General features: G+C 44.9%; 1 protein-coding gene and 1 long non-coding RNA gene across 2 annotated transcripts in view; one reads left to right on the top strand and one right to left on the bottom strand.

Moving 5' to 3' along the window:
* The window catches only part of LOC137472590 (uncharacterized), a 29,759-nt gene that overhangs the window by 8,632 nt on the left and 2,333 nt on the right, over nucleotides 1–18,794 (bottom strand). The gene's annotated exons all lie outside the window — the stretch shown is intronic.
* HPSE (heparanase) lies at nucleotides 5,244–15,840 on the top strand. Its single transcript, XM_068187851.1, is given in 13 exon segments — nucleotides 5,244–5,324; nucleotides 5,326–5,582; nucleotides 7,029–7,174; nucleotides 8,178–8,303; nucleotides 8,663–8,836; nucleotides 9,289–9,460; nucleotides 9,987–10,034; nucleotides 11,422–11,515; nucleotides 12,135–12,241; nucleotides 12,753–12,867; nucleotides 14,523–14,641; nucleotides 14,775–14,921; nucleotides 15,654–15,840. Coding segments are annotated over 13 exon segments (1,731 nt in total). The 5' UTR covers nucleotides 5,244–5,258; the 3' UTR covers nucleotides 15,814–15,840.

The raw sequence follows: 18,794 nt of genomic DNA on the forward strand, positions 1-18,794 counted from the left end.
TCTAGAAATAAACAGAAAGGTTTTTAAATCCAAAAAAGAATGAAAGAAAGTGGTTATGGTGAAAAACTGATGAAAATGCTAATATTCTTTGACTCATTCTGTTGTTGCATTAGGGAAATCATAGGTAGCAATTGAATAAATTCTTTATAAGCCTCTATTTGGCATAAACATGCCTCTAAACCCATACTTGTGATATTTCATAGTGGCTTACATGGTTTAGATAAATGCAATATTTGACTGCATTCAGTATTAAACCAGATCAGGAATTTAAAGCCAGCACTTTTTAAAGGCAGTGTGATTCATTTCCACTGGTACACTGAGTGCCCACAGGGGAATCCTGTTACTGATATTTAACTGCCTAAGGCGCAATTGGATTTGGAAACATGAAAAAATGTGAAGTTGGTCCTCAAGGGTAGAAGCAATATTTGCCATGATTTGAGGCTATATGTAAGTCTGTCTCTTAATGCCTTGCCCTTTTAATTAAGATCTATTTTTGACCAAATGATAGATAACATTAAATTCTCTATTGATTTGTGTTACATTCAAAAGGCAGATGATGCTCACTCCAGCATAACAGTGAATACATATCTAAGCAGGAGATGTAGTACCCACATAAGAAAACACAGCTACTTTAGAGATTTATTGGTACTTGATGGTGCTTTTCCAAAGTCTGGTACAGTTTTGTGTGGATATGGCAGGGGAAAGAACCCCAGGAAGTTACTATAAAATTATTCACTCTGAGTACTGAGTTACTGCAATAACAGATGTAATGGAAATAATCCATTAATTGCTACATTTATTACAGAATAGTTAATGAGCCAGTAACATCTGTCACAATTCTTTGCATGATATTTGTACTTACGTGCTAATTAGAGTATACATTTTATGTATTTATATAGCAGAGGGGAACAGCAGAAAAATACTATTCCTGTCACTTGTTAAATGCACCCTCACACTATACGTGACCGTAACACCCAGCACTGTTGCGAGATCAGGTTTTGATGAGATACACATTTAGGAAAAAAGTCAAGTATTCCCTACAAATGCCAGAGCTCCTGTGAAAATAGTAGGAAAAGCTGGTTTGAAACAAGAGAGTGGTTTTAAATATGCATAAAGCTGATCTGGAAAGAAAAAGAGATTGGCAATTGTTGTCTCTGCTGTTCTCTTCACACAGACTGTGTTCTGCCTTGATGGATGAATGCAATTCCCTTAAGGCTTTCTCTGTAACCTTAGAGAGGATCAGAAATTAAATGAAGCTGCACTAATTTGCACTGAAACTTTGCTATATGTAGCTTATTTTCCTGAAATCAAGCTTATCAGGCAAAGCAGTACATGTATTTCATACTGCTTGTATTAATGTGTGATTAAATGCTTTTCATATAAAGGTTTCTTACCTGGGCTTTTCCCCTGGGTGGAGATGGGAGAGGAGAAAAAAGGGAATACAACAGATGCTGCTCATGATATTTTTGTACTGCCAGATGATGCTCAGTCCTTCAGTGGGCTGATATATATATATATATATATATATATATATATATATATATATATATAGCATGCAGGTGTTGTAATGGTTATGCATTAGTTTGGTAAATGTCGGTTATGGGTCAATGTGCTATGGGAAAACTTATGCTGAGGATGGATTCAAGATATTTTGGAAACCAAACATTTCTCACTTGCTTCAATGCGATGTTTGTATCCTAAGGCCTGTGTTAAAGGAAAAGAAGCAACAGTGATGAATTTATCTTATTTCCATGTGATATAATGGTAGATGATTCAAAGCTAAGTAGGTCATAAAAATATGCTCTGTCACATGTTCCTGCCAATGTCTTCATAACCCACAGTAAATTGGATGAGAGCTATTGTATGTGCGAGTCTGTTCAGGTGCAGAGAAATGTTCTGACCTAAAACCTCAGAGCATATTTCTTAGTCTTTATTTCTATCCACTCCACTTTCCAGCTTGCCCACATGGACCAGTTCTTGTGTTTGTGTGATTCCTTTTCTTCCTCTGAGTCACGATTCTGTGAACCCCTGTACATAACTTACTGAAAACTGTCTCCCTGGAAGGACTAGTAAGGGAGTCAGGCTTAGGATAAAGTTTAGCTGTTAATTTTCATTGTGTGAATGAGACCTATTGCGTTCCTATGTTCTGGAAAGCCGTTTCCATATGAGTTAATCCCTCCTAGCTCTCCTTTTAGCTCCTAGCCCTCCTAGCTTTTCCTTTTAAAGCTTCATTTCATCTCTGTGTGCATATCAAATAGAACTGTTAAAATCTAGACTCAAGGTGTCATTTCTATCTCTGAATAAACAGGGTGTGTCATCTCAGACTCCCATAACAATCTGGGTTCAGAACTAAAACAAGCAGAGGGAGTATTGAGAGCTGTGTGCTGTGTCAGGACAAGGTCTGGCTGCAGGCTTGGAGCAGGGAGGAAGGATAGCTCACAAAATCACTTTGATAGGCGTCTCTGTTTTTACAATTTCCATGCTTTCTTGGCATCAGCTTAGCCTTAGTTTCATCTTCCTGAGGCTTCTTATGTAGAAACAGAGCAGTATTCTGACACAGGTCAGCTCTGTTCATCTGCCCAAACATCTGTGTCATAAGAATTGTTTGCATTTTGCAAAGGCAGCACTTCCCTTCTGAATTCCCTTAATATACTCAAGACAAAGCACTGACATATATATAGATACAGTTATAAATGTATCAGTTATTGGTGCTTTCCCAGGAACAGCAGAGGTGCCCCTGCTAGCAATAGCATGTTGCTGCTGCTGCTAGACAGTTGAAATTCCTGGCAGGTTTTATTTTTAGTTCTTTCGAGTTACAAAAACCTAGTCATCACAGGGTGTCTAATGGCATTACTGGGAGAAGCAGAACTGTCTGATAGGAGCTGCAAGGCCAAAGCATTTGAATGTCACAAGGCAGGGGCTAGGTTTTGTGTGAAGTGAGGAAGAGGGATGGGACATTTGTTTGGAGCTGGCTTCAAGTAACCCTCAAGTGGGCTTAAGCCTAATCCTAGTTCTTAAGTGCTCCCCTTGTAGCTCACAGGGCATCACTCAAATTCTTCCCTAAGTCCAAATACATCTATACTGAGCTCCCCTAGTGTGCAATTTTTAAAAATGTGTATAAAACCATATGAAAAATGCCCAGGAAAAAACTGCTACTTCTCGTTTAGTACCTTAAGCTAATGCTGGAAGGCATTGTTTTCTAGCTACAAGGTTTCACAGGCTGCTAAAAACAAAACACATGCGAGACTTCATGTACACGCATCTGTACACAGCAACTGATCCCAAAACATAGCCTTGACCATTTGAAATACACACCTTGTGCCTTTGCTGTGAGAAATACCACACAGTAGCAACTTACCCAAAATGCATCCTCTCAAAGAATAACCTGGAGGAAATAAAGGCAGAAGTAGGAAATTTCAACAGAAAGAAATTGTGCACAGGCTACATCTTGCCTGACAGCTCCAGACCTTTCCTCCTGCATCTGTGGTGTGCAACTTGTGCAACCTTAGCTAAACTTGCGGCAATGATTTTTCACACACTGAACTACATTCTTATATCCTTAGTTTACTCATGGGGCTGAGAGGTTTGTTTGGTGCTCCAGTCATCAGCTGATAGATGAGTTATTCCTCTGGCAGATAGTTACCCCAGCCCTTCCTGGGGCGTAGGCATATAATTGGTGCTGCACCGCCAAAATGGGAAACATTACCCTGATTAAGATACTGAGACAGTCAGAAGTGTCACTGATGTTTCCTTTTCGGCAGGGCCATGGATGTGCTTATCAAAACCAGAGTTAATTTGGTCAAGTTCTTCTAGTTCCAGTGGAGACTTACTTAATAGTACAAAAATGTAGAGCAAGCAGAAACAGGAAGGGCCAGGCAGGCGAGCACTTGAGCCACAGATGAATGCCCCAACTTCGGTGCGTGTGGGAAGCGCTGCACCCGAATAAAGTAACAGATTCACAGCCTGTTCCAGCAGACATCCATTTTCAAAACAAAATCCTAAGAAGCATGGATGCTTCAGGATGAATTGGTGCAGGTAGGAAATGTAATGGTGGTGTTAAATGTAGTTGTTTAAAAACTCTGTAAATGTTTCAGTAGTGTGCATAGAAACTTAGAAACATTCTTGCAGCCGAGGAAGCAAACTGTATTCTTGGCTGCCTCAAAGGGAGAGTGGGCAGTAGGCTGGGGGAGGGGACTGTTCCCCTCTACTCCAGACTCCATCTCTGGTACTGCATCTAGCCCTGGGCCCCCCAAAACAAGGAGAATGTGGACCTGTTAGGAGGCCACAAAAGTGATCACAGGGCTGGAACAACTCTCCTTTGAAGACAAGCTAAGAGAGCTCGGGTTGTTCAGCCTGGAGAGAAGAAGGCTCCAGGGTGACCTTAGAGCACTTTCCAGTACCTGAAGGGATGACAAGAGAGCTGGAGAAGGACTTTTTACAAGGGCATGGAGTGGTAGGACAAGAGAGGAATGACCTTAAGCTGAAGGAGGGTCAGTTTAGACTCGATGTTAGGAAGAAATTCTTTACTGTGAGGCTTTACTGTGAGGGTGGTGAGGCACTGGCAAAGGTTGCCCAGAGAAGCTGTGGACACCTAATTCCTGGAAGTGTTCAAGGCCAGGCTGGATGGGGCTTTGAGCAACCTGGTCTAGTGGGAGGCATCACTGCCCATGGTGTAGGGTTTGGAACAACCCAAGCCATTCCATGACACTAAGCCATACCTGCTCTGTGGCCGCAGCTGGCTCTTCCCTGGCAGGCCTCCCTGGCAAGGCCAGTTGCTGCCAAAGAAGGAGTTTCAGTACAGATTGGACTCTGCAGGGAGCACCTGGGGACAGACCCAGAGCCTGCCTGAAACTATTTTGTAACAGTAATTCCAAGTTTCATACCTCTGCAATTAGGACAAACACTTGTTCCAACAGTATGGACGGTTGCAACAGTCAGGTTTCAGCCTGACAGAGTTGTGTGCTGCTCCCAGCAGGGAGTCGGTTTCCAGCAGTGGAGGCCGCAGACGGGGTGCCAGGCTGACATCCCAGCTCTGGAGAGGCAGTGTTCAGTCCTATAGCCATTTTCCAGCCGGCTGGTTGTACACGGAAATGCCCAGGGCCGCTCGGGCAGGGCGGGATGTTGGAGGGGGCGGCTGCAAGGCTGCGAAGGTGTGAGCCGGAGAGGAACCAGCTGTAAACACAGGTTAATTTTGCAGTGGTTAAGGCTTTGGGTAACGCCGGGTGTCGGGTGTCTTGCCGCTGATTTGAGGCTCGAAAATGCTGTTGGAATTCTTCCAGAGGGTGAGGAAGGTTCTACTCACGCCAGCGCGGTTCTTCCCGGCGGGGAGCGGAGGGCTGCAGCCCCGGGCCCGCCCTCCTCAGGGGTGGGGCCGGCGGCGGCGGCGCGGCGGGCCGGGAGCGGAGGATGCTGCTGCCGCTACTGCCTCTCCTGCTGCTGCCGGCGCTGGCCGAGGGGCACCGGGCGGCAGTGCTGCGGCTGGGGCTCCGGGGCAGCCCCCGAGGGGAGGTGAGCCCAGCTTTCCTCTCCCTCACCCTGGATGCCAGCCTCGCCCGGGATCCGCGCTATGTCGTCTTGCTCAGGTGAGCCGCCTCTCGCCCCACTGGGCAAAGCAGAAAGGGTCTTCGCGGGGAGGGGCGGGCCATCGCAGCAAACGCGCTGTGGAGCGAGCTGGGGGGAACGGGGAGTACCCCACCCCTAGAAATGGGGTCGGGGAGAGGCTGCTGGATCCCATCTGCTTCGGGGTTCACTAATTCCGTCCTCCCAGGGCAGAAGGCGGTACCTTCCGCAGGTGCGAGCCGCGCCGGTCCGTTTGTGCTCGGGGAAGGAGCAGCTGGCCTGTGGGGATGCAGGGAAAGCTCAGTTCGGAAATAAGCCTGATAGAGGAGCTGCTTTGCCAGCAGGAAAAAAAAAAAAAAAAAAAAAAGAAGGAAACGGAGGGAATTGTGGTTGATTGCCCTCGAGAAATGGCTTCAGGGTGTCCTTATCAGCCTCCGCAAGTACCGGAAAGGAGGTTGTAGTGCGGTGTGGGTCAGTCTCTTCCAGCTGACAAGTGACTGGACAGAGGAAACGGCCTCAAGTTGTACCGGGGGGGCTTTAGACTGGATAGTAAGAAAAATTTATTCACTGAGAGGATAATCATGCATCGGAACAGGCTGCACAGGGAAGCAGATGGTGACATCACCATCCATGAAAGTGTTCAATAAAGGTGTGGATCCCCCAGTCCTGCTTTCCCACTACTTGCACGTTTTCGTCCTCACTGAGCTGGTGAGAAAGGTGTCACCAGCTTTACTGGAAAGTGCTCAGGTCTCGAACATCCAGCCCCACCTTCACACCTTGGGGTTCAGCTTGAGGCCGGCACTGCCACCATGAGGAGTAGGAAGTACTTGGTGGCCTCTAATCTGCTGTTTGTCACATAGCAGATAGCGCCTAACATGCCCAGTGCCCTCCAATGCCTTGCAGTTTCCCCCAGAGAAGGCTGGCTGTCGGTGCTGCACATCCTGCATGGAATGTGAGCAAGTCACAGTTACATTCTTTTGTATGCCTGCTTTGATAGAGTTAACACCTGTCCCAGCAAGGACTCTCAATCTCCCTTGAGTGCAAAGGCGATTGCTTTGGCTGTTGTGATGGAAGTTGGGGCTGATGATATAAAGTCAGTTTTGGGCCCAAATTCTCACAGGACATTTATGTTGGTGTTGCACAAACAAAGCCAAAACAATCTAGAGAAGGAGGATATTTCGGATGAAAAAAAACAAGATTTGCCTTACTTGCCTCCAGGATTTGGCTCCCTGATGATATTCCCTCAGGTATGTTGTCCCCTTGTTGCCCATTAGACCCTCTCCTGGCTCACTTGTACAGTGCAGAGGGCTGGGATGCAGATCCCAGCAAGCCGTCAGGAATTCCTTGAGGCTACTGGGTAGCCCCAGGTCACCTACTGCAGCATGTTCCTCAAAGTGCTTGCCATGTTTACCCTCTACACAGTCTGCATAAATATAGTGGATTTCTGTTTCTTGGCATTCCCTCCTCAGCAATTCCAAGCTGCGTACCCTGGCAATGGCCCTGTCCCCAGGTTTCCTGAGGTTTGGTGGCACCGTGACAGACTTTCTTATCTTTGATCCCAACAAGGATTCAACTTCAGAAGAAAAAGACCTCTGGGAATTTCAGGCACAGCAAGGTAAAGTGGCCATCATTTTGTTAGACTTGAAACCATCCTAGGTTTTGGAGGGTCTTTGACACAGGCTGAGGATGCTGCAAGGGTACAGCAACACCACTGGGGGCCCTCCACAGGGTCAGTATTGCTATCATCCATGGAGAGATCTGTGGACTTTCAGCATGGGTTGTGGGAAGAGCTGTGCCAGCTGTGAGATGTTGAGAAAGGATGTAGAGGATCTTGTATCCTCCCTGGCATCTGCTGAGACTCTTCCTTTGCTGCCCTCTGCTCTCTGAAGCAATCTTGGGAACTCCCTCACTGTCTGGGAGGTGGTCAAGTTCAGCTCAGAAGCTGTGGCTTCATTATGAAAATAAAGGAACAGATGGAAGAAATAACCTGATGAGAACAGAGTGTTCAATCTCTCTTCCAAAGCCAGAGAGCTTTGCTGGGGGTGCAGCCTTGCCCTCCTGCTGCTTTGACAGTGCAAGTGCAAACCTGATGGATCCCCTGTCAACTGCTTGAGCTTGGTATTTTCTCTTTGAACTTAGGAAAAGTGTCAAGAGGTGTTTCAGATAAAAAAGATCCTTCATATTCTGTGGCACAGCTCGATTGTGCAATCCTACATTACTGTAGGACTAAGGAGATGCTCAGTTTTGAAGTCAAGTGGTACTTTTCCCCTCACAGCACTTTGCTAAGTAGCCACTTCCTGTGACTTTGGCTGGTGCCTTCCTCTCTGGTTATGGCTTGTTCCTGGTTTGCATGCCAAAAAAAAACACATAAGCTTTGAAGGAAATGTGTCTTATGGCTCCTGCCAGTGAGCCATGTGGGGAAGTCAGCACTTTCCCCTGCATGAGATGGCCAGAGCAGGAAGCATTGCCCTGTTCCTGCCCGCAGCAAGGGGTGGTCGTGATTCCCGCCACACCACTGCATGCCAGGTTGGCTTATCTGCTTTGTCAGCTCACTGGAACAAGGGTTTGCTGGCTGGAGGTGAGGAGTTAATACCTATCAACCTTCTTCTGCCTTACAGAGGCTTGTGGCTCGAGGCCTGCATTTGCTGCTGTTGAGAAGGTACTGCTGGCCCAATGGCCTCGCCAGGAGAAGCTGATTCTCGCTGAACAGAACTGGAAAAAGCACAAAAACACCACCATTACAAGTAAGACTTAAACAGGGGGATGCAATTCTCTGCCCCACAGTAAAAGGGCTGTAGGCTATTAGGAGCTGAAACCACTGAAAAAGAAATATTTCACCCACTTTGAAAAAGATTCAGAGAACTCTTTTTCTACTGTTCGTCATCCCACATTTAATAGTATTCAGCTGCAGGGGTTGGGAGGTGCTCAAAGTTTGCAAGATGTTGCGTAGTGAGGCCTGACCTCTTCTGTCTGGCTAAGAAAGTTTGGCACATCTGAAACATCAGGCTAAATAAGTACAGGCAGTAAAGATTGTTGCTTGGCCAGAGTTCAACTAGCACGCTCTAACCTTGAGATAAACACCCTTCCTTTCTCCTCTGTGCAGAAAATACACTGGATATTCTCTACAGCTTTGCAAACTGCTCAGGGTTTCACCTGATCTTTGGACTCAATGCCTTGCTGCGGAAAGGTGGCTTGCAGTGGGACAGCTCGAATGCTCAGGCACTGCTGGACTACTGTGCTTCCCAGAGGTACAACATCTCCTGGGAGCTTGGGAATGGTAAGTGCTTGTTGGCTAGACCAGCCATCACCTAGAAAAGTACCACCAGAGGGTATGGGCTAGTAACTTTAGATATTTTGGATGATGGCACATAAAGGCAAGGTGATGTTTTATTTAGAGACATTAAGGTCTTAATTTGCAGAGAGATTTTAGAAGAAGACAAAATGAATGAGCAAATTGAGATGATTTTGCTGCTCCTAACAGGGCTTTGAGATGAGGTGAATGATGCCCCACAAGGTGCAAGATGTCACCTATGGCTGGGACAGAGTCCTGGAGAGCAGCACGCTGCATCCCCCGAGCTTTTGGTTTCATGCTCACCTTCAAATATTTCATCCTCACCATGCCAGATCAGATGAAGCCTTAGGGAACTGGTGCTTCCCATGTGGATGGAACTGCCCTATTTTATGCCCCAGAAATAGAGTGGATTGTTGATGTGCATGTGTCTTCCCCAGAGCCCAACAGCTTCAGGAAGAAATCTGGCATCCACATTGATGGCTTCCAGCTGGGGCAAGATTTTATTCAGTTACGCCAACTGCTGAATAACTATGCCCTCTACCAGCACGCCAAGCTGTATGGCCCTGATGTTGGACAGCCCCGAAAGCACGCGCAGAGACTGCTGAGAAGGTAGGGATGTGAGATTCCAGCAGCACTCCCTGGGGTGAGACAGGTGTGGAGAATTGTGGCTTGTCTGCCCCTATATACAGGAGACATGAAGAGGCTTTAAGGCAGGGGTTGAACAATTTTTTTTACCTTGACAGACAACAACTATAATCTTACCTGCATGCTTGAGTTCAAGGCCTGAATACTCAGCCAGGTAAAACTCAGCAGCTGGAAGTACATCAGTGGTCCACACATTTTCCCATTGAGTACTGGCTCTAGGGTTGTGCTAACAAGGGCTTTTAGCCTAAGAAACACCCACATGTTATATATACAAAGGTCAATTCATCCTCCCAGCAACCTGCTGAGGCAGCCATGCTGCCTAAAGCCTGCTTAAAAGCCATGGCAAGCCTGGGCCCCAAGCATTCCCTATCAGAACTGCCAGCCGTGGGGAGAGGGCAGGGCTGTGCATGGCATTGCACTAGTGGGAGGGCCATGACCCATCACTGGTACTGCTTAATTCCCCACTCTTTACCATCCCCTCTGGTTGCAGCTTCCTGAAATCGGGAAGGAAGGTGATTGACTCTGTCACATGGCACCAGTAAGTACCACTTGGCTACCACTGTCACTCTGATTACTGCCTCATTTTCTTTAAAAAAATTGTCAATTTGAACAGAATTATCAATCTCAACAGAAAAGAGGGGGGTGAAATGCCCCTTTCGACAGTTTTTCAGGGGCCTTTCCACAAATTTCTGTGTTCAAATAAGAGATGAATTGAGGGAGCACATTACAGAAATGCTGGAGCCTCCAAAGGGTCTACTTGGCACAGAGACCCAAAAGCAGCGGTGGGGGTTTGTCACAGGGAATGCAACATGTCAAGATGATAATTTTGTTTGCTCTATTTATGTCTAGTTGATGTAAAGAAAAAGCCCTGTAGGTCTAGCTGACCCTTGTCCATGGAGAATTGCCAGCAGCTCCTCCTGCTCCCTTGAATTTGTTCTCTTGAGTCATTTCAAGCGCTGTGTGGGTAACTCACCCTCAGATCCCAAACACAGTGCAAACAGCACTGGCACCTGGCCCTTTGCTTCTGTGCAGTGACTTTGATTTGTAGGTTTAAAATGCTCACGGGGACAGTGGGGTAAACTGGCCCCAGGGCCATGAACTCCACGTGTTTGAAATTGATTTCTATGTGAAGGCAGTTTTCTTTCCAGAGTCAAAAGCAGAACACGAAATGCAGCAGTCAGACAACAGTGAGAAAAGATGCACATATTTATTTTTTATATATATGTATGCATACACATACATCAATTATCTATGTATTTTGAGCTGCTACAAAGGCATGAAACATGTCCTTTCCCCTTCCTGGTCTGTTCTTTAGTCATTTAGGATTATCAGGTTTTAGCTTCCTCTTGTGGCTGGAAGGCTTCAGCTGTTTTTGCTAGGACTGAGTGATAGCAGGATGAAATGCAAAAACCACCATTCCAATTTATTTGGACAAACCAGACTTAAAAGCTCTTCTGCTCATGGTGGCGGGCAACCTTCACACGATAGGGATGCCCACATTTCAGCTCCCTCCAAGTGGCCAAAATATTCCAGCAGATGGACAGATGCTGTGGGTTGATATTTTTAATATATAACTTGATAGAGTAAAGCAAGTAATCACATAGGAGTGTCGGACTCCTCAACAGGTGAAGACTTACAGAAGCTGGATCTTGGTGATGTTTTCCTTATTCTAAATAAATAAACCTATTACTTCTGCTGGTGAAAATTTCTGTGATATTCTGACTCCATTGATATAATTATATCTTAAAGTCCCTTAAATACAAGTGACAGACCTACATATTTGGAAAAAAAAATTAAAAAGCACTGGACAGAAAAATCATGCTGTGGAAAAATGTACCAATCAACTGAATACTTTCAGTGGTGTTTTGTACCACTGGTGGTATTATTCCCTAATATTGTCTATGTTTTTTTTTTCCCATTTTCAGTTACTATGTGAATGGACAGAGTGCAACAAGGGAGGATTTCTTGAGCCCTGAAGTGCTGGATACCTTTGCCACAGCCATATATGAAGTCCTGGAGGTGCCTTGACCTGTTCAGTCATTCCTATGTTCAGTTTCCAGGGGGTTAACAGAGAATCCAAAATAAAGCATTACTTTTTACTAGCAATAAACAGGGATACTCAAAGCTTGAGTTCTGCTGACATTGTATATTAAAAAAAAATAAAATTAAAATTAACAATACTAACAATAAATGAGCTCCAACAGTTTGCTATGCAGCAAACATGGTGCCAGGTGCATCACACACCTACAACATTCTCATTTATTGATATAGTAATTACTCAGGGATGTAATTTATGGTTACCCCATCCCCCGAATGCTTTATTTTTTTCTGTATTTTGAGATCCTGAGAACCTTATAACTTAGAATATAGCACTATTCAGCACAAGAAGAATTATGGGACCTGAATTTTAGTGATGTTTTCCCTGTTTTACATGGGTAGCCAGTTTGGTTTATTTTCAGGGGGGGATGTAAATCTACTTCTAGTCCTTTTGATCGAAATTTCTGTGACATCTCATCTCAGAGTGTTATCCCTTAAATGTAAACATCCTAAGTAAGCCTTTGCCTAAAACACTAAATTTTGTTTATTTCAGTACCCAAAAAATTAACCATTGTCTCTTTCTCTTCTTTCCACTGGCCAGATTGTTGGTCAGACTGTGCTGGACAAGAAGGTGTGGCTGGGAGAGACGAGCTCTGCCTATGGGGGAGGAGCTCCCAGATTGTCTAACACTTATGTTGCTGGCTTTATGTGAGTACTGTGTCCTAGGTGTGGGGAAATTACATATTTTGACAGCTGAACAGGGCTGCCTCACAGGAGGAATGTGGCTTCCTCAGGCTTCCTGGGGAGTGTGTGCAGGTTTTTTCCATCCTGTAAGATACAATGACATTTATCAGGGCCTGGTGGGCCAGCAAGTCAAAGTCTGATAATGACAGGCAACCTTGTTGTTGGTGTGATGATTTGTCTCAGCCTTCAGACCCTTGGCCAGTTCAGGAGAATCTGCTGCCACTCCTTGTTTCCACCACCTACAAACAGGGGAATGGAGCAGCTGTTCCCACCAACTTGGACTTAAAGAGGTGGACTGAAATTATTTTTTAATGTAATCAATGCAAGACTTGACATTAGTTGTGTGCTTTTAAGGAAGTCTGCATTACTCACTATATTTTGCTTTCCTGCTTCCCGAGCTGGTTGGAGAGGGGCAACAGAGTACTGTTGAGGTCAGCACTTTCATCTGCGTGATATTTGCCTCATTTTTTGGCAGGTGGTTGGACAAACTCGGGCTTTCAGCCAGGTGGGGGATTGATGTGGTAATGAGACAGGTTTTCTTCGGGGCAGGAACCTATCACCTAGTGGATGCCAACTTTGAGCCTTTGCCGGTATGTAAATAATGCCCCCTGAATGCACCTCTGCATGGGCAACGCTGGATGTGGAGGGACAAATCAACTATTTTAACAACACCTTTTTTTGCTTGGATGGTCACAGGTACCCTTGCACCTAAAGTTATCTCCTGTTCCACTATGGGTTCATGTATTATTACATATATATGCACACAAAATATTTACTCCAACTGCAGGGGTGCAGCCAGTCTTCAGCACAGCAGAAACTGATTTGTGGGACATGATGCTCTGGTTTGTACATAGAAGCTCCTAGATCTCACAAGGTTTTTCTGGATGGCCTGTTTTGGTTTGACTGCTCCTCAGCTGAGTGACGAGTAGTTTATAAACGGAAGTGAAAAGAGATATTGAAATCAATTATATTCCATGTGAAAACCAGGCCACCATGAAGTCAACACTTAAGTGTTATAGGTCATGAGCATATTCATCCTACAGTTGTGGCTGAAGGATAATTAAATTGAAATATACATTTAGTATAGTTTGATTTTTTAGGAAATAACACTTTGCTGTGATGAAACTTCATTATATGAACTATACATTGTTCTTGCACATACAGCACATTTCTTTGTACTACTAGCATTTAGATTGGGGTGAGAGGACAGCATCTTCCTTTTTAGCTTTCCTCTCATTTTTCTGCTTCCAAATTGTGATTTTCACTGGTGGTCATAGAGCCAGCCTGAAAGAAAACCCAGCATACAGGGATTTTCCATCCTACTTGATCAGCTGCTTCCTATGCCAGAGGCTGCATCATCAGATTTGTGACTTTGCGCTTTTCATTCCCTCATTTAAAACAGATTTAATTTGGACTGAAACTGTGTGCCTTTTCCTCACCTGCAGGCAGTACAGATGCTAACCAAGCCAATAATGCTTCAGAGACAGGGAAATCCAAACCCAGGTGCATCAGCTTAGTTAGCACAGAAATGAAAGAAGCACTTCAGTGTCAGAAGGCCGCATTTCCTTGCAGAGGGATTCAGCATAAAGGCTAATAGCAAAAGTAATTTCCTGGGCTTGTGGTGAGTCAGAGGAGAAACACAACAGTTTTCCTCTTAAGAAAACCTCAAAGACCAACAGATGAGCTGGGAGAAGCTCTCTGAAAGCCAGGAAAGACTTGGAAAAAATGAGTCTGCACTGGGCATAGCCTTGCTCTGAGGCATCATCCAGAAATGTCAGAGGATACACTTGTGACTTGGGTTTAGAAATCCTGATACCTGTTCAAAAGTACAATGTTAATGTAAGGGGTTAAAGTTTAGAAGCTTCTTCCTGGTGTTGCACCTGTGCCTTAGGTACAAGTTTTCCTGCAGGAAGGGCAGCTCACACCCCTGCATTCAGTCCCGAGGTTCTCTGTACTCTGCAGAAGGGCGTTTCCAAAGTGCAGTCTCTCCCTGACAGAGCTCTGAGAGTTGCCTATGAAGGGGAAAATGTGTCTAAGGTACCTTCTAAACACAGCTGCTCACAGGCAGGGCTTCCCTTTTAGCTATGGTGTTTGTGTGAATTTAAGTAGGTGTGAAAATCTTGGTAAAGCAAAAAGCTATGGGGAAAACCCCTTGAAATTAGTTTAAAAATGAAGGTCAGCTTAAGCACTGTGTGGAGCACCTGGCTCATATACAAATGTTTCCATGTGTTTTTGTTCCTCCCAGGACTACTGGCTCTCACTGCTCTACAAGAAGCTGGTGGGTACCAAGGTGCTGCAGGTCGGCCTGGCAGGAGCCAACAAGAGGAAGCTCCGTGTCTACCTCCACTGCACAAGCAGCCTAAAGTAAGCCTCCAGAAAGAGCAAAATATCCTGGAAATTGAGCCCATGGCCACCCCTGGGTCAACAAATGCCATTTGGGACAGTGCAAGGTTGCACATTATTCTGATCCCCACCATCACCTTCTCTTGCCTTGCAGCCCAAAGTACAGAGGAGGGGATGTGACACTGTTTGCCTTAAACCTCTACAACGTCACCCAACATTTGAAGCTACCAGATTACCTATCGAGCAAGCATGTGGATCAGTACCTCTTACTGCCTCATGGCAAAGAGAATATTCTTTCCAGGTAAGTTGCAATTCCTCCAGGCCCTGTGGAAAAGACTGTGAGTAGGCTTAGATGGTCTTTAAAACCTCGCCTGATTCAATTTGCAAGGGGAAAGAAGAGGTTACCATTCATTCATCTGAGTTTTTTTTTCAGTAAGATCTGACTTCTGTTAAATCAAGTCTCCTAAACTAAGGCTGCTGAAAGCTTGCTAAGTTATAAGGATATTTACTTGATGTTAATCTGCAAGTTTATTCTAGCAGGTGTCAGTGTTCTGGACCAGCTGCTAAAGTCCTCTTTTGTTTTTTATTTTTTGTACAAACACAGGTATATTGCTTTCCCAAGTACTAGCTTCTGATTTACAGCAACATGTTCAGACTTTGTACGTGGGTAGGGTCTTTTTGTCGTCATTGTTAATGCATCCACAGAGAAAAGATCTGCTCTGTGGGTAAAAAAGAATATTAATATTTTCAGGAGAAAAAGCAATTTAAATTTGTAGTTTTCAAAGCCTGTTTAGCTGTTGACCTCACTGGAAGAGAAGGAACTGTACTTTGAAATGTGCTTGTGCTGCCACTCTGAAGGAGTCCTTGTAGTGGGAGTGCTGCAGATGTCTGTGTGCATTTGTGTACATACACATTCAAGGGAAGTTTGGGTTGGCTTTGGGCTGAGTTAATGTTTACACTCAGGCCCAGAGCAGTTTGTACTCGATGGCGAACAGAGCACAGCTGCCCAAACACTCTCTCTGTCCCTCTCCAGGTCTATTGAGCTGAACGGCCGTGTGCTACGGATGCTGGATGATGAAACACTGCCAGAGCTTATGGAAAAGCCCCTTGGTCCCAGCAGACTGCTTGGCCTTCCAGCCTTCTCCTATGGCTTTTATGTTATCAAAAACGCCAAAGCTATTGCTTGCATTTAAGTGGTCAACACACACACTCAGGATAAATAAAGCATTTGGCTAGTAGGAAATTCTAATCCTAGAAATTCACATTTCTACGGGATTTAATTCTGGTAAGGGAGGCAAATGTTGCAGCACTAGTACAACTGTTAGCTGGGGAAGACAAGGTGCCACTGTGTAACTGGTACAAAGAAGATTCCAGGAGAATTATCCAGGTAGAAAAAGACCAGGCAGAGGCTGGTTTTGCTCTTGATCCAGCCTGTCACTGTACTTGAGCATGGAACCCTTCTCCACGCTATGCAGAGAGCTTCTCACACTACTTGGGACTCTGCCAGCCCAGGCACTGCAACCTCCTCTCTCCCTCTCGTTTCTGCAAGCGCAGCTCCTAAAGCAGTTTCTTCAAAAGTTTGCCTTCAGAAAGGATAAGCAGAGTTTTTATTTGAGCTGTACAGCTGTGACTTCACACTATGTGAGGAAGCCTGAGAGGGGGTTGTGGTTGCTGAGGGTATCTTGGGGTGGAAAGTGTGGACACGCAAAGCAAACCAAGGTCAGGGTGCTTGCAGGGGCAAAAGCCTTGCAGAGAAACCAGATCCTCTATTAGATTTGGGGAAACAACACACATTTTTCATTTTTCTCAAGCTAGGATTGTTCAGTCACAAGATGGAGCTGTGGCTCTGTGATTTCCAAAGGTGAGTTGTTGATGCAGGAAATGTAGGCTGTTTCTGTAGGGTGGTCAACCTCTGCCATCACACATTTCTTCCCTGCAAGGAAAGGAGAGGAGCCCACCAGGCCCTGGCAATAACCCTCTGTGCTCAGAGAGCTGCACAGTGAGTGCTCATGACTCTTCAACCTGCACCACCCTGCAGGCAGTCCAGCTGGAAAGGACTTTCCTGAACCTATGCACAGGTAAAGCTCTCAAGCTCTCTCTGCTTTACACTCTCTAATGCACTCAGGTCTCTTCTGTCTTGGGGAAATGGGATAGAAAAGAGGCTGAGGAAACCACTCACCCCTTAACCACCAGAGGGACATCAGTTGCTATAGAGCATCCTGGGGACAGAAGTGCCCAGTCAGGCTGACATCCTACTGGGAGAACAGTGATTTTGGACAGAAATCCGTGTTGGTGGTGGCTTTTCTCCCCAGCTGTGCCTTCCTCATGCACACCCTGTTGCAGTTGCACGAGAGCGTGCATGAGGAAGGTTGCTGGCTGTGCCAGCAATAGCTCCCTGTGGCACACAGGCTGCTGGTCCCCAGGAAACAAAAAGCCTAGGACAGTAGCTGTGGCCTTCTGCATATATTTATTTGCATCTACCTTTCTTGAAGGTATGTAATGCACACCACTCTCAATGCCTTATATTTATGAGCACAGCAGGGAAGAACAACCCCACACCACTGCACCTCCCTTTTTAAAGCTTTAAAAAGATGCTACCAGCTACATGAGGTTTAATGCAGGGCAGGGAACCTTTTTTAATGAGACAACTTTCAATACTGATGTACTTTTGTACCTGTGATGAAAACCTGCACACTAAAAAAGTTATATTTGAGTTCAAGGTATCAAAGGAGTGTGTGCGTCTACAGAGCAGATGCATTCTGTGAAGGGTTGTGTATCAGGGGATAACATAGATCAGAAACGAGGAAGGCTGAGTTTGTTTACATTGTCTAAGTTCCATAACAGAAGAGAATGTAAGATGGAAAGTCGTACATACAGTCAACATAAAGTTATTATTATTATTATTATTATTATGTAAGTTGCAACTAAAACATCAAAGTTATTATTTGCCTGGTAGCTTCTTTTTAGAACTTTTCTAAAAATTTTGTTTATTCCAATACTCGTGAGTTTTGTATTTGAAGATTTTAATTAAAGCAATTTATACCAACTTTTGGCAATCTTTATATCTTTTTAAGACTCCTTTTTGACATGCTGATACCAGAACATTCCCTACTTTTCTTTTGGTCATAACTACCCATGCTTCTTTTTATTATCAATAAGAGTACCCAAGTACACAAAAATGAAAGAAATCCTGCACAGGTTGGTGTGTTTCAATTGTGTTTGCCCACCAGTTCAGAAGCCCTCCACCCAATGTGACTCAGATGTGATATATGTGCTGATGACTGGCACACAGGAACTACCAGGAGGGGGGCCCCAGGGATGTTTGCGCATGCAAATGACAGTGCTGCCAACCATGTCTCCTCTTGAGCCCTGTTCTTGATGGTGGGGTGGGATGGGATGGGGAGGTTTGATTTACAGCTCAGTAACTACCTTTCTCTTTACAAAGTGCTGCACATCAAGCTAATAGCTGCTGTTAGACAGTAGCAAGAGGGAGCTAGACAAACAGAGCAAGAGGGACATAAGTGCAGGGAATGGGAAAGATGCTGGATCCCAGCACTACAAGGAAGCTATGGTCTGAAACAGATGAACATCACCCTCACAGGACCAATGCCTGCCCCACCCTTATCTCTGGGGCTTTTATTCCTCTGTGAATGTTGTAAACCTTGGGGGATTGAACATATGTGTGTACACTTATTTGAGAACAGGGAGGATCATATTTCACACTCATTCCAATTCTCTAATTCTCTTTAGCCCTTTTGACTCTGAAAGTCAGATTACTCACATTGAATTTACTGTAAATCAGTTCCTGGAAGGCAGAGTAAGTTGCATCACACTTTGGTACAGGGGATCATTTGGTGTATGTGAAAATAAGGAAACTGATAACCTCCTTAGAGTCAGAGACATTTTGACCATCAATTCAGATTTCATCTAAACAAGACAGCCAAGCTTTATTAGTCTGAAATGAGCTATTCCCTAGATTATATTTCAGTGAAGGGCCAGGCCACTGAAGGTAAGTACAGTGGCAGTAACTGTAAAAGTTTACTTTGTAAAAGTTTACTTTACTGCTCTACTTCCACGAGCTCCTTAAAATTTTTCTGCAGACAGTCCAGGGTTTCCTCACCACTTCACACATATAAAAACACAAAAGCAGTGTCTGTAGAGGACATCTACCTGG

The sequence above is a fragment of the Anomalospiza imberbis genome, chromosome 4 (genome assembly GCF_031753505.1).
Source record: "Anomalospiza imberbis isolate Cuckoo-Finch-1a 21T00152 chromosome 4, ASM3175350v1, whole genome shotgun sequence".
NCBI classification, from domain to species: Eukaryota; Metazoa; Chordata; class Aves; order Passeriformes; family Viduidae; genus Anomalospiza; species Anomalospiza imberbis.